This window comes from Euprymna scolopes, chromosome 46, assembly GCF_053919585.1.
Source record: "Euprymna scolopes isolate OS-2025 chromosome 46, ASM5391958v1, whole genome shotgun sequence".
NCBI lineage: Eukaryota > Metazoa > Mollusca > Cephalopoda > Sepiida > Sepiolidae > Euprymna > Euprymna scolopes.
Window position 1 is genome coordinate 14,303,041 of NC_136527.1, and position 14,571 is coordinate 14,317,611.

At 35.4% G+C, this 14,571-nt stretch overlaps 1 protein-coding gene across 6 annotated transcripts in view; it reads right to left on the reverse strand.

Annotated features, from left to right (window-relative positions):
- LOC145271101 (uncharacterized) overlaps positions 1-14,571 on the reverse strand; it is a 177,356-nt gene that overhangs the window by 83,674 nt on the left and 79,111 nt on the right. For all 6 annotated transcript variants that reach the window (XR_013865692.1, XM_080126643.1, XM_080126646.1 and 3 more), the window contains exons 4-6: positions 12,091-12,210; positions 5,029-5,126; positions 1,207-1,244 (exon numbers count right to left, since the gene is read on the reverse strand). Coding sequence is in view for 5 of the 6 variants with exons in the window: in XM_080126643.1 (XP_079982769.1) it covers positions 1,207-1,244; positions 5,029-5,126; positions 12,091-12,210 (256 nt within the window). In the remaining variant the exon portion in view is untranslated. The remainder of the gene's footprint in view (positions 1-1,206; positions 1,245-5,028; positions 5,127-12,090; positions 12,211-14,571) is intronic.

Consider the following 14,571-nt stretch of genomic DNA (forward strand, 5'->3'; position numbering starts at 1 on the left):
TGCAAACCTGGACGGTTCAACGCTTGAGGACACAGCTCAACAAAGTTTCTGACCACAATTATAGTCTTTGATGTGGTTTCAAGTGAGGGCCACATCATGACACCTCACATATTTGAAGTCTGCTTGAAAGTCAACACCAAAGTGTACCTGGATATGCTGAAGAGTGTGGAGGGCACATGTCAATGAAGTTTCCGGTTATGGTCTTCTGTGACAAAGTTATGAAAAAAAAAACAATATTATATAACTGGAGTGTTAAATATTACTTGATCCTGAGATTGAGACGATATAAACGTTGTTTTTGATCTTGGTATAGAGCTTCGATTTCAAGTATATTTCCGGAGAGACAGTCCACAAATATAGAAATACTAGCATTTTGACGAGTAAGATCAGAGATGCGCCGCTGTACAACTCATGCTCTCTACTAATCTAAGTTATGACAACAGGACCATTGCCAGCATCCTCAAAATGCAAATCCGGATGGCCCAACGCTTCAGGGCACAGCTCAACAAAGTTTCCAGCTATGGTTAAGGTCTTTGGTGTGGTTTTAAGTGAGGGTCACATCATGCCACCTCGCATTTTTGAAGTTAGCTTAAAAAAAACACCAAAGTGTACCTGGATGTGCTGAAGAGTGTGATGATCCCCTCGTGCAATCAGGTGGTTGCTGGCAGACTCTGGGTGTGGCAGCAAGACTCAATCTTGGCCCACAAGTCCAAAGAGACCTAGGCTGGATTTCAGAAGGAGTGCTACGATTTTGTATCCTTCTCTCACTGCCCCCCTCCTCCCTCGATCTTACTGGCCCCCTCTTTCTCCCCTGACCTGAACACGCTGGACTACTTCATTTGGTCATATATCAAGAACATCACCAACATGACCTCCCACAACACCAAAGTCAGCTTGATCGCCACGATTTGCCAAGTATTTGCCGAGCTCCTGCCGGCACTTGTGGAAAAGGCATGCTCCCAGTTCCGGACCCATACCGAGGTGGTGATTGAGGCTGAAGGGAGGCTACATTGAATAGATGTCGGCACTACTACATAATCAAGTTACCTGAATTGATTTTTTTCAATACAAGTTTTAAAATAAAATTTTCTTTGGGGGGGGGGGGACAATGTTATCGTTCCACCCTGTATCTGAGTGTGCGTGCGGATTGTAAAATTTGACCAGAGATTAACATTAACTTTCTCTCGTGCCTTAAATTATACTTACTCTTCGTATGCATACATGTGGCTCCATAATTCAAGATGCTACAAAGAAATGGAACACAAGATTACAGTTAAAAGTTAGAGTTTGGAATAATTAAGTTTAACTACTTTACGAAAGAAAAATTTTGATTAGAAGTTTATCAGAAATTTTTTTTTTTTATTATTATTAAATTTTCACCCCAAACAAGGCACATTGCCACTTTGGTGTAGGGGGCTACTATCAGGGGCAACAACTACTGGGGTACTATGTAGGGATTTAGGCAGCAAGATGTCTGTTCACGTTGCACTTGAACTTCTGCATGTCAGTAGAGTTGGGGAAGCAGGGACCTGGAATGGAATTCCAAAGTCTAGTGGTTCTGGGGAAGAAACTACTGGAGTAGAAAGATCTTTTACATCTAGGGATCTCTACAGTGTGGGGGTGGGATTTTGCAGCCTGTCGAGGGTGTTCACATCGTGGGGGCACAAGTGCTTGCAGTTCGTCAGAGCATTCACCATTAAAATACTTGTAGAACAGGCAGAGGGATGCAACGTTTCGTCGATGGGACAGAGGTTGAAGCTTAGATGCCAGTTCAGGGCCTATCAGATTTGCGACTCTCTTTTGAACCTTGTCAAGGAGCGAGAGACTAGTAGTAGATGCACCAGCCCAAATATGACAGCAATACTCCATACATGGGCGAATGGTTGCCTTGAAAAGGAAATTTCAGTGGATCGAAAGTGGAATGAGATTGGAAATAATACAAAGAGTGGCAAAACTAACAGGGATAACAGTTACAGAAAGGGTACTTGTACAGTTTATGGTGTAAAAGTTTGTAAGCAAAAATGAAAAGAAATTGTAATAATTTAAAATGAAATAATTTATTAAAAGAAAAACCGGTACTTGTACAGTTTAATCAAGACATTAAAAAATGAAAATATATTAAAAAAAAGTTATATTGTATGTATCCATTATGGAATGAAGTTCTCAAAAAAAAAAAAATTTTTCACTTAATTTGATCAAGTAGTTTTTATTTTACAGCAAAAAAACAATTTGCTATGATAGCGATCAAAAGGTAGCCATGTTTTGATTTTTAGGAAGAAAAGCTAGTATTTAAGAAGGGGGGGGGGCACTTTAGACTGAGTTATCTCCTGTAGCACATTCTAAAAATCCAAAACATGGTTGCCTCCAGCTTGCTGTCATAAAAGCATGTTTTTCTGCTGTAAAAAAAAAAAAAAAATTACTCGATCAAATTAAGTGAATTTTTTTTTTTTTTTTTTTTCGGATATCCATAACGGATACGTACAATATAATTTCTTTTTTTTTTTTTTTTCGATATTTTCATTTTTTTAATGTCTTGATTAAAGTGTACAAGTGCCACAGAAAGATATGACGCATTTGGTAGAAGAACAACGTTGAAATTTTTAGATTCTCCTCGCAAAACGCATAAAATATCAAGGAGAATCTAATCACAAAAAAAAAAATCATTGCTGAATTCAAATAATTTTATGTGAAAATAAGTGTTTGAATATTTGATATACGTAAAAAAAAGTTTCGATCATTACACAACCCCATTCTGTTATTTTTGGGAAATACGCCGATAATACTTACTCTATTCAAGTTTTTCGAATATGGATACTTGAGTATCAGATTTTCTTTTTATGTTCTATTTGTTTCGATTTTGAAAATCGACGAGCACTAATATCATCGTTGTTCCTTAAAGTCGAAATCTACCTTTTTTTTTTTTTACATTTTACACGGTGGTCACCACTTATCAAGGCCCGGAAGCCACTCAGGGATAAGGGTTATTGCAAGTACAGTACGTTAGTGTAGAGATTTATTGACGTGTTTACCCGAGGTGGCGGTTCATTAGGAATTTGTTTACGTTGGACTTGAAGACATCCAGGTTGCAGTCAGGTGGGAAGCAGGCAGACGGAACAGAGTTCCACAGGCGTGCAGTTCTAAAAAAGAAGCTTTGTTCATGGAATCTACGTTTTGATTTAGGCACAGATAAAGAGTGGGGGAAATTTTTCACAGTGGCTTCAGTTAGACGGGTGTTTTTCGTGAAAGATTGGTGAGGGGGGGCAGAGATTGGACTTCAGACGAGCACCTGCCATGGAAATAACGATAAAACAAGCATAGGCTCGCAACGTCTCTTCTGTGGGAGAGAGGTTGCAGGGAAGAGAAAAGGGCATCCCCCACTAAGTTATGAAGTCTATTTTGAACTCTGTCAAGGCAGGATAGGCTGTTTTTAGCAGCTCCTGCGCAGATGTGGCAGCAGTACTCCATCTTTGGGCGTACTTGGCTTTACTCCTGATCCGAGATGGACCACGGACATCAAATCCATTGCCAGGGCTGCTGGGAAAATTGTGAGATCGTTTTACCGTTCCAGTAAATATCTCACTGCTGATGCAATTCTCTGCAAGTGTGTCCAAGGATGGAGTACTGTTGTCACATCTGGGCAGGAGCTGCTAGAAGCAACTTATCCTGCCTTGATAGAGTTCAAAATAAACTTTGTAGCCTAGTAGGGGATGCCATTTTCTCTTCCCTGCAACCGCTTTCCTACAGAAAAGACATAGCAAGCCTGTCTCTACTTTATCGTTATTTTCATGGCAAGTGCTCGTCTGAGCTCCAATCTATAATCCCCCCCCCCGGCCTGACTTTAACGAAAAACATTCATCTATCTGAAACCACTATCAATAATTTCCCACACTCTAAACCTAAACGTAAAGTTTCCATTTTCCTGCTTTCCAACTGACTATAATATGGCGGTCTTCAAGTCCAACGTGAACAAATTCTTAAATAATCCAATTTATCAAATTTCCACTACTATCACTGACCGACATATTCCCCTTGACCACTGTACACTCATTAACACTTATCCTTGAGTGGTCCTTGATAAATGGTGACTCCTTTATAAAAAAAAAAAAAATCTACATTTTTTTGTAACCACTTTTTATCTCTATAAAGGGAGGTAAATCTGTCTCAGTCCACTACACACTTACCTCCCCTTTTGTTGAAATTATAATAAAATTTCTTTCCAGTTCCTTTCTTATAGGTTCCGAAATAGCCAAGCAAATTTCACACAAAGCTGGCAGTGTTCTTTGCGCAATAATTCATCCGATAAGTATCAAAAATAAAAAATCCGATCTTAAAAATAGCTTTTCTCTCACAGATAAGAATTTCTACAGGGGAATATTTGGTACTTGTACAGTTTAGTGAAGACATTAAAAAAATGAAAATATCGAAAAAAAAAAAAAAAAAAAAAGTTTAAATTGTATGTATCCGTTATAGAACGAAGTTCTCCCGATTTAATTTAACTTAATTTCATCAAGTAGTTTTTTTTTTTTTTTTTTTTTTTTTTTTTTTACAGCGAAAATACAATTTCTTATGACACCGAGCAAAATGTTCGATTTTTAGGAAGAAAAGCTAGTATTAGAGATGGGGAGGGAGTGTAGGCGCTTTAACTGGAGAGTTATCTCCCTTTGTATTTTTAAAATTCAAACAAATTTTTTTTTTTCAATCCAATATGGCCGCCTATAACCCGCTCTCATAAAAAACGTGTTTTTCCGCTGTAAAAAAAACTACTTAATGAAATTTTTTTTTCGGAGAACTTTGTTCTATAACGAATACATACAATTTAAACTTTTTTTTCGATATTTTCATTTTTTAATGTCTTCACTAAACTGTACAAGTACCTAATATTTTATCTTACATTGGCAACGGAGATAATAAGACCCTAGCAAACGTAGGGAAGTAAGGTAGGCAGCAAAAATTGCGAAAGTTAGATTAAAGGGAGAGTAGCGAACTCCTTGCCCAATCGCGTGTCTCGAGCAGTTCAGTTCTGCTTACCTTAAGGCGCTTCAAGATTTTTGTGAAATTTTTCAAGTGCGGCCGTTGGAACCTCGCCCTATCTATAACCACATGTTCAACACGCTGACACTTCCCGGCTGAAACGGAGAACACACAGAAAGTGAACCGTGAAAATACAAAACCCGCACACATTCAATGTCTTCTACTCATTTGAATAGAAGGTTAGGGGTCAAATGTCTCAATATTTTTGAAGTCTCATTTCATAACATGTCTTTGTCCATCTTTTTTTATTTGCCAAATAACCCTGTTGTAAAATATGCTTTATATATATATATATAAACACACACATATATATATATATATATACATATATATACACACACACACACACACATATATATATATATCTAAATATACATATATATACACACACATATATATATATATATATCTAAATATACATATATATACACACACACATATATATATATATCTAAATATACATATATACACACACACATATATATATATATAAATATACATATATACACACACACATATATATATATATCTAAATATACATATATATATACACACACACATATATATATATATCTCTAATTATACATATATATACACACACACACACACACACACACACATATATATCTAAATATACATATATATACACACACACACACACATATATATATCTAAATATACATATATACACACACACATATATATATATCTAAATATACATATATATACACACACATATATATATATCTAAATATACATATATATACACACACACACATATATATATATCTAAATATACATATATATACACACACACACACACACACACACACATATATATATATATATATCTAAATATACATATATATATATACACACACACACACACATATATCTATATATATATATATGCTTAATATATATATATATATATATATATATATATATATATATATATTTATTTATTGAGCTTTTACATCTGGTTGAGATTACATTACTTGTAAATATTAACTCTTTAATATTTATAACATATTTTTAGTTTACCATTTTGATTACCTTGGTAAACTTATTGTAATTTTTATTTCTGTCTCTAAAACTGTTGTTCTTGGTTGTTTGCTTGCGCAATATCCTCCTACTACGCTTCCTCTTCCTCTTCTTACTATGCCTCCTCTTCCTATTACTACTATGCCTCCTTTTCCTTATCCTACTATTACTACTACTACACCTCTTCCTTATCCTACTATTACTACTACTATGCCTCCTTACTACTACGTCTCCTCTTACTACTACTACTACTACGCCTCCTCTTCCTTATCCTACTATTACTACTAATGGTTGACATGTATTTTCCCTACTACTACTCTAAACAGAATGACTCATAGACATCTATCTATATATTTTTTTTCATTTTAATATACTTTCATAGAAATGTTTCTGTTATCTCACAAAAAAACTATTTTCTTTACGTCACAAGTGTCATGCTCATACATTAATTCCATAGCTAATATTACATACTGACCCCTTAGGGGATGTTTTGCAACTATTCTATATTACAACTATACTGTCGCATTTTTCTCACAAATAAATCAACTTTGACCTTTTGACAACATACTTTTTTTTTACTGTGTACGTTTTCAGCAGCCTATTTTTTTTTTTTTTTGCATTTTAAATTATCCAAATAAACAATTGTTAATACTTTCTGCATTTCTTTTAGATCGTTCATTTCCATATTACGTTTAAGTTATTTTAACGCAACTTATAATTCAATGGCTGTAAGTTTTTTTTTGTTGTTTTTTTTTCCAAATAAAATAATCAATTATAATAAACAGAACGACTCATAGAAATCTATCTATATTCTTTTTTCATTTTAATATACTTTCATAGAAATGTTTCTGTTATGTCAAACTATTTTCTTTACGTCACAAGTGTTACACTCATACATGAATTCCATAGCTAATATAACATACTGACCCAACGGATCACGGGTAGTCTAGTATATATATATATATATGTTAAAATGTTTTTGACTCCTGATGAGGGGTATAACTCCAATGATTTCGACGATCGTTTTTATAACCACAGTTATAATAATCAATCAATCAGAAGCTTCAAAAGTTATTATAAAAAGTGTCAAATTTTGGATTCAATTGATTCTTTGCCACCATCTTTGTTACTAGGAATTACTTAACACTCTTGATCGAGACTGCATTGATTCTTCGCCGATTTAATTTACTGCCGCCATCTTTGTTCAACATAGTGTCCCAACACTTAATGTACATACTCCTATAAATTTGTTGGGTTTTTTTTTGTTAATTTATATTAATATTGAAAACCTTTTTTCCTATTTATTTAGTTAAATATTTGCTTCCCCACTGAGCAAATTAGAAAGAAGGCCGTTTTTTAATGTGAGGGAAGACATGTCTTCATAGCTCAGGCATTAATGTCAAAGGAAAGTAAATTGTAAGCTAAACGTTTTGGTTTCGATTCTTGGTGATGGGAGCACAAGTCAGTTTTGTTTTATTTTTTGAAACTTTAAATCATTACTATATATTGGGTCCACTATAATCTGTAGTAAGTAAATTGTAAGCTAAACGTTTTGGTTTCGATTCTTGGTGATGGGAGCACAAGTCAGTTTTGTTTTATTTTTTGAAACTTTCAATCATTACTATATGAAAAAAAAAAAATTTTTTTAAAGTGGTAGTAGGCAGGCTTGAACCCGTATTGTGAAGGAGGAAAAGAATGGGGGGGGAGGAAAGTGACGTTTTTGCCGTAGCGTCCATCGCCAAACTGGAAGTGGCAAAGGTTAAATTAAGGCTAGTCAATCAAAAAGAAGGGATAACTTTCAAAAATATTGTTAAAAAATGCGACCTCCTCCTTGTAGAAAACTGCCTAGTTGAGGATGAAGAAATTAATGTTTTTAGTCAATTTTTTGCTGTTTGTCGTCCAAAGGGTCGAGCTTAAAACGATACCGATCTCGTAAAAATCCATATATTGGGTCCAATATAATCTGTAGTATAAATCTCACCTGTCTGTTTAAATGTATGTGTGTGTGTTAATTTATATTAATATTGAAAACCCTTTTTTCTATTTATTTAGTTAAATATTTGCTTCCCCACTGAGCAAATTTTTTAATGTGAGGGAAGACATGTCTTCATAGCTCAGGCATTAATGTCAAAGGAAAGTAAATTGTAAGCTAAACGTTTTGGTTTCGATTCTTGGTGATGGGAGCACAAGTCAGTTTTGTTTTATTTTTTGAAACTTTCAATCATTACTATATATTGGGTCAAATATAATCTGCAGTATAAATCTCACCTGTCTGTTTAAATGTATGTGTGTGTGTATGTATGTATGTCTTTTTTATTTTGAAGCTTGACATCTCGGATGATAAATATAAAAAAAATTGGCAAAAACCATTAATTCCTTCACCCTAAACTTGTCCGTTTTGTATAAGGGAGAGATCGATTTTTTTTCGCTGACATTTTAGCAAGTCATCGTCACCGTTGGATTGACTTCGGTTAATTTCAACGCTTTTGATTTCCGGTCGCGTCATGGAGACATCGGCTAAAACGTCAGATATTCTTTCACTTTCTTTTTGGCCTTTGCGTCACAGGTTCAAGCCTGCCTGCCTATCACCACTTTTTTTTTTTTTTTCAAACACCTCTCTCCACCCTGACTACCTACTGCTGTTTTGATTCCCTCCCCACGTTACTGCCATTTTTTTTTTTTTTAACACCTAAACATGGGTTCAAGCCTACCTGCCTACTACCACTTTTTTTTTGGCTCAACACCTTCAAACACCCAGGCAACGCCGGGCACCCAGGATAGTATAATGATAAATACGAAAACGCCATTGATCGAAATATATTTAAGCATATTTTACGACTGGGTAATGCCAAGTGACCTGCTAGTTTATATATATATATATATATATATATATATATCTTCTATATATATATAAAAGGCAAAATGTGTGTGATCATTTCGTGTATGTCTTCAAAAGGCTTCTTTCTTACGCGCTCCCGGGGTTGTTACTATCGCTTAAAACTGTGTATATAGGTCCTATATAATAATATCTAGGAATTAGAAAAGCGCGTAGCGTATAGATTTATTTATGTCGATTTTTACAAAATTATTGCTATTTTGGCTTCTCGCGTGTTGATTGGGCTTTTTAGTATAAATATGTGAAACTAAACTCAAAAGACGTCTTCTCGGCATTGCGCTGGGAAAAACGTCCAGAAGCAATCAGCTTTGATCAGACACCCCTCCCCAACATCTGTTGGGGAAAGAAACAGTTAAATTTGGGTAAACAAACCCAAACGCTGTGTGACTTTTATTTGACCTTCTTAATTAGGTCAAATGGAAGCAGCAGAGTTAAATTTTATTGTGCACGCCTGTTTTTATAGTTAAATAACCTGCTTAACATTGTCTGTTGTCACAGTGGGTCAATGGTTAACGTAGCAGGTTTTTTTTTTTTCCACACATTAATTTCTAACTCAAGGGTACGGGTTTGATTCTCATATTTACCTACCAAAACATTTTTTTTATTATTTACCCCCCCCCGGAGTTTTGGATTTACCGTTAGTGTATATATATAAAAGCGAAAATGTATGTATGTATGTACGCTTTTCCTTGATGTCCACAAAAGGCTTCTTTCAGAGAAGCGCTTGCTCGGTTCACAACTTCTTAAAACTCGCCTGTCTATTTAATTTTATTGACTTTCAAACGTTAATTATTTCACATTTCGGGTTTTTAAAAACAAACAAACCGATTTATTGACCTCATTAAAAACTGTCCCGCACAAAATGCTAACTGCTGAATAGCTATCGCCGTCACGTCAATCAAAAACGCGCACCTGTTTTTTTTTCACACTTTACTATTTTCCAACTGCGCGTCGTCAAGGCTTTTTTTTTTTTTTCACGGGCACCTGTTTTTTTTTTTTCACACACAAACACCCGGGCAACGCCGGGTACCCCTCGCTAGTATATATATAAAAGCGAAAATGTGTGTATGTATGTATGTTCGCTTTTTGTGTGTGTCTGTAAAAGGCCAAGAAGCGATCGGTAAACTCACTTCTAAATGATAATATCTACGAGTTAACAACGGGAGTCGCCTGTCTATTTAATTTGCTCGACTTTGAAAAGATAAATATTCAACATTTTTCGATCGCCGCATGTGCCTTAAGCTTTTTCGTATAATAATAAAAGTGAAACTAATTCTGGCGACATTTTTCCGGTCGCGATCGCAGGAAACATCCGAAAGCAATCAGCTTTGATCAATGTGGAGTTTCTCCTTATATCAGACAATTGCTATTCAATTTGGACAATCCCCTTTTTATGGAGAGCTGGTTTTCCCCCACAACATCTTGAGGAAACAAAAAAAAGAAAAATCCTGCCCTGCAATAAATAAAATACTGCCCTGCAGTAAAAGTTGACCTCATTAAGTACGGGCACCTGCCAAGTTTTAATACTTTAATAAATTCAAACATGTTTCTGTTACTATTTCCTGGTGGCCCAGTGGTTAACGTCGCATGTTTTTTTTTTTCACCCTTTTATTTCCAACTTCGACTCAAGGGGTTCGATCCTTCATACTTACCTACCAAAAATTTTTTTTTATCCATTTCAATTGATGCCAGATGGGGATCAGAGCGTTGATGATGTAAAGATAGGAGCTTGGTTTCATATGTGGGGGAATGTTTGATATGAAGGGTTTCCCCCCACATAAACCAAACCTAATTACTTTATTGAAGCATCAAAAACAGAAACTCCCTTGCCCAAAGGCCGAGAAGGCCAGGCGGTTGCCTTTGCTTCGATTAGTTTCGCTTTATTTATACGAAAAACGAACACTCGAGAGGACGGGATGGAGAGAATTTTTTAAAACTCGATCGAAATAAAGATAGAGACGATGTCCGTTCGCAAATCTGGGATATTACGATCTGGGAAGTATACGGAACATATACAAACGCTCGCACCCATTGTGCTTCTTATATTATAGACTAGCGAGGGGTACCCGGCGTTGCCCAAGTGTTTGGAGGTGTGTGTGGAAACTCAGAGGGTGGGGGTTTTAAAAAAAAAAAGTAAGCATGAGGATCGAACCCGAACCCTTGAGGCAAAGTTGTAAATTAAAAGTGTGAAAAAAAAAAGTGCGACGTTAACCATTGCCCCACCGCGAGATGCTAGCGGAAACACGTTTGAATTTATTTCATTACTTGGATTTGGCAGGTGCGCGTTTTAATGAGTTAATGAGGTCAAGTTTGACTGCGGGATAGTATTCATTTACTGCTGAACGCCCCTCCCCCCAAGATGTTATAGGAAAAAGACTAACCCACATGCGGTGAGCGACAAATATTGAATATTTATCTTCCAGAAATCGAACAAATTAAATAGACAGGCGAGCTTCGTTGTTAACTGTGAGATATTACGATTTATATGTGATATAAAAAATTTTTAAAAGTTGTTAAGCGAGCGACCGCTTCTCTGAAAAAAGCCTTTTGTTGACATACAGAAAAAGCGAACACATATACATACATACATACATACATTTTCGCTTTTATATTTATAGACTAGCCTTGGTGCCCGGCATTGCCTGAGTGTATGGAGGTGTGTAGTGAGCAAAAAAAAAAAGTGGTAGTCGGAAGGCAGGCAGGCTCAAACCCGTACTGCAATGGAGGAAAAGAACTTGGAAAAAAAAAATGTGACGCCTTTGCTGTTGTACCCATCGCCAAACCGGAAATGACAAAGGTTTAAATTAAGGCTAGTCAATCGCAAAGAGGTGATGACTTTCGAAAATATCGGCAATATATTAGCGAAAAAAGCGTTTTTAGCCAATTTTTTTATATTTGTTGTCCGAAAGGTCGAGCTTCAAAACAATACTGATCTCATGAAAATCCGTTGCTTCCGTCAAAAGATTTAGACAGACACACAAACATACATACATTTAAACAGACAGGTGAGATTTATATGATAGATGTTGTCGTCATATACATACATCCGGTTTCATAAATAAAAGGATTGGTATGAATGAAGGATGAAAGACAAACGTGAAAGAAATTGTTTCACTTACCTACAATATTTAAGAATTCCACGGATCTCTCATCGGCAAAAAGAGGTGGAAAGATTATCTTCTTTAAGTATGGCCCACAGCGGTTTAAACATTTAAAGCTTTCTCTTATTCTTTGAGAATCTAAAAAAATTTAAAAAATAAGGAATAATATATAAAATCAAGGTACCTGATATTTCAGGCAGCATACGTTGAACAAAAATAGCAAGTTGGTAAATATATAAATATATATATATATATATATATATATATATTTTATTCATGTTCACCTCTTATAAAGCATATTGCCCAAATGAATGAAAAATGGCTTAAATAACACTGGTTCAATATTTAAATTTAAAAAATCAAAAAGACATCTCACACCACGATTCGAACCCAAAACGTTTAGATAACGAACCAACGCGCTAATCAACTGAGATAACGCGACGTACATGAAATTTAGTCAGTTCTTCAACTATTTAAAGTAAATCGTCATCTGTTTTTGTTGCTTTCCAGCTGACTACAATATGGTTGTCTACAAGTCTAACGTAAACAAGTTTTTGATGAGCCATTCCATATAAGTTAACAAACTTACCAAATTTCCATTACTAACGATTACTATATTGTCCAAGTTCTACTGTACACTCTTTAACCCTTATCCTCGAGTGGCCTCTGGGCCTTGATAAGTGGTGATACCCATGTAAAAAAAAAAAGAAGGTATTTTCATAGTATATATGTTCCACCTATCTCATTCAATCCCGAGTGACTCTGGGTATTCTTCTAAATAGAAGAAACTTCTCACCTATCTCATTTAATCCTGGGTGACGGACGGTATTCTGCTAGTATATATTTACACTTATCTCATCCAATACCGGGACTTACTTCATGTCTCCCACCCCACTGTGAAAAATATAAATTGAATAAAGTAATGTTTAAAACATAAATGGTTTCAGCGATTTTCAGGACTGATTTTATATCCCCAACCCACTGTTAAAAATATACATGAAATAATGTAATGCTTAAATCGTAAACTGTTTTAGCCATTTCTGGAACTGACTTCATATCCCCACCCCACTGTTAAAAATTTACAAGAAATAAAGTAATGTTTAATGCATAAACAGTTTTAGCCATTTTCAGGACTGATTTCATATCCTCCCACCCCACATGAAATGAAGTAATGTTTAAATTGTAAATGGTTTCAGCCACTTCCGGGACTGGCTTTGTATCTCCCAGCCCACATTTAAAAACATACTTGAAATAAAGTAATGTTTAAGTCATAAATTGTTTCAGCAGCTTTTCGAAATTAATACATAAAAACATTAACACGGTTAGGCAACCATTACTTCAACATGAATTTCTGAGTGTAATATCAGTCTCAGCATTCTAGTGACTTTAATGCCCCTGTCCTTAAGAGTTTTTGCAATTAAGGACATAAGGAACAAAAATATGAACTTAATATTAATTGATATATTTATATGATTTTTGGAATGTTACAAATAAGTACCTAGCTTGCACTAATCCATTTACCTGATTTTTGGAATATGACATCTGTTGTCAATGTAGTACATCATAAATATATTGTATGCGTCTTTTTTTTTCCTGCATTAATCAAAACTGATTGCTTTCTGGACATCTTGGCAAAAAAGGCTGAGAACTCAATTTCGCTTTCCCAGTTTCGCTTTTATACTGAAAAGTGAAACAAACACACGCCGAGTGAAAAATATCTCGAAAATAGTTTCTAAAAGTTGCCAAAATTAAAGATACACGCGATTTCGTAAATCGTAGATATTAGATATTATAATCTAGGTAGCATATAAACAGTAACTGCCCAGAATGCCCCCCTCCAAAAAGCCAGACATACACAAAAAATACACACACACACACATTTTCGCTTTTATATTAGACTAGCGAGGGATACCCGGCGTTGCCCGGGTGTTTGGAGGTGTGTGTGGAAACTCCGGAGGGGGGGGGTTAAAAAAATGTTTTAGTAGGTAAGTATGAGGATCGAACCCGAACCCTTGAGACAAAGTTGTAAATTAAAGTGAAACAAAAAAAAAAAAGTTTGACGTTAACCATTGCCCCACCGCAAGATGCTAAAGGAAACACGTTTGAATTTATTTAATTACTTGGATTTAGCAGGTGCCCGTTTTAATGAGTTAATGAGGTCAAGTTTGACTGCGGGATAGTATTCATTTACTGCTGAACTTTTTTTTTCCCTCCCCCAAGATGTTATAGGAAAAAAAGACTAACCCACATGCGGCGAGCGACAAATGTTGAATATCTTCCCGAAATCGAGCAAATTAAATAGAAAGGCGAGCTTCGTTGTTAACTGTGAGATATTACGATTTATATGTGATATAAAAAGTTTTAAAAAGTTGTGAAGCGAGCGACCACTTCTGAAAAAAGCCTTTTGTTGACACACAGATGAAGTGAACACACATACAAACATTTTCGCTTTTATATATATATAGATATATATATATGCCCGGGTGTTTAGAGGTGTGT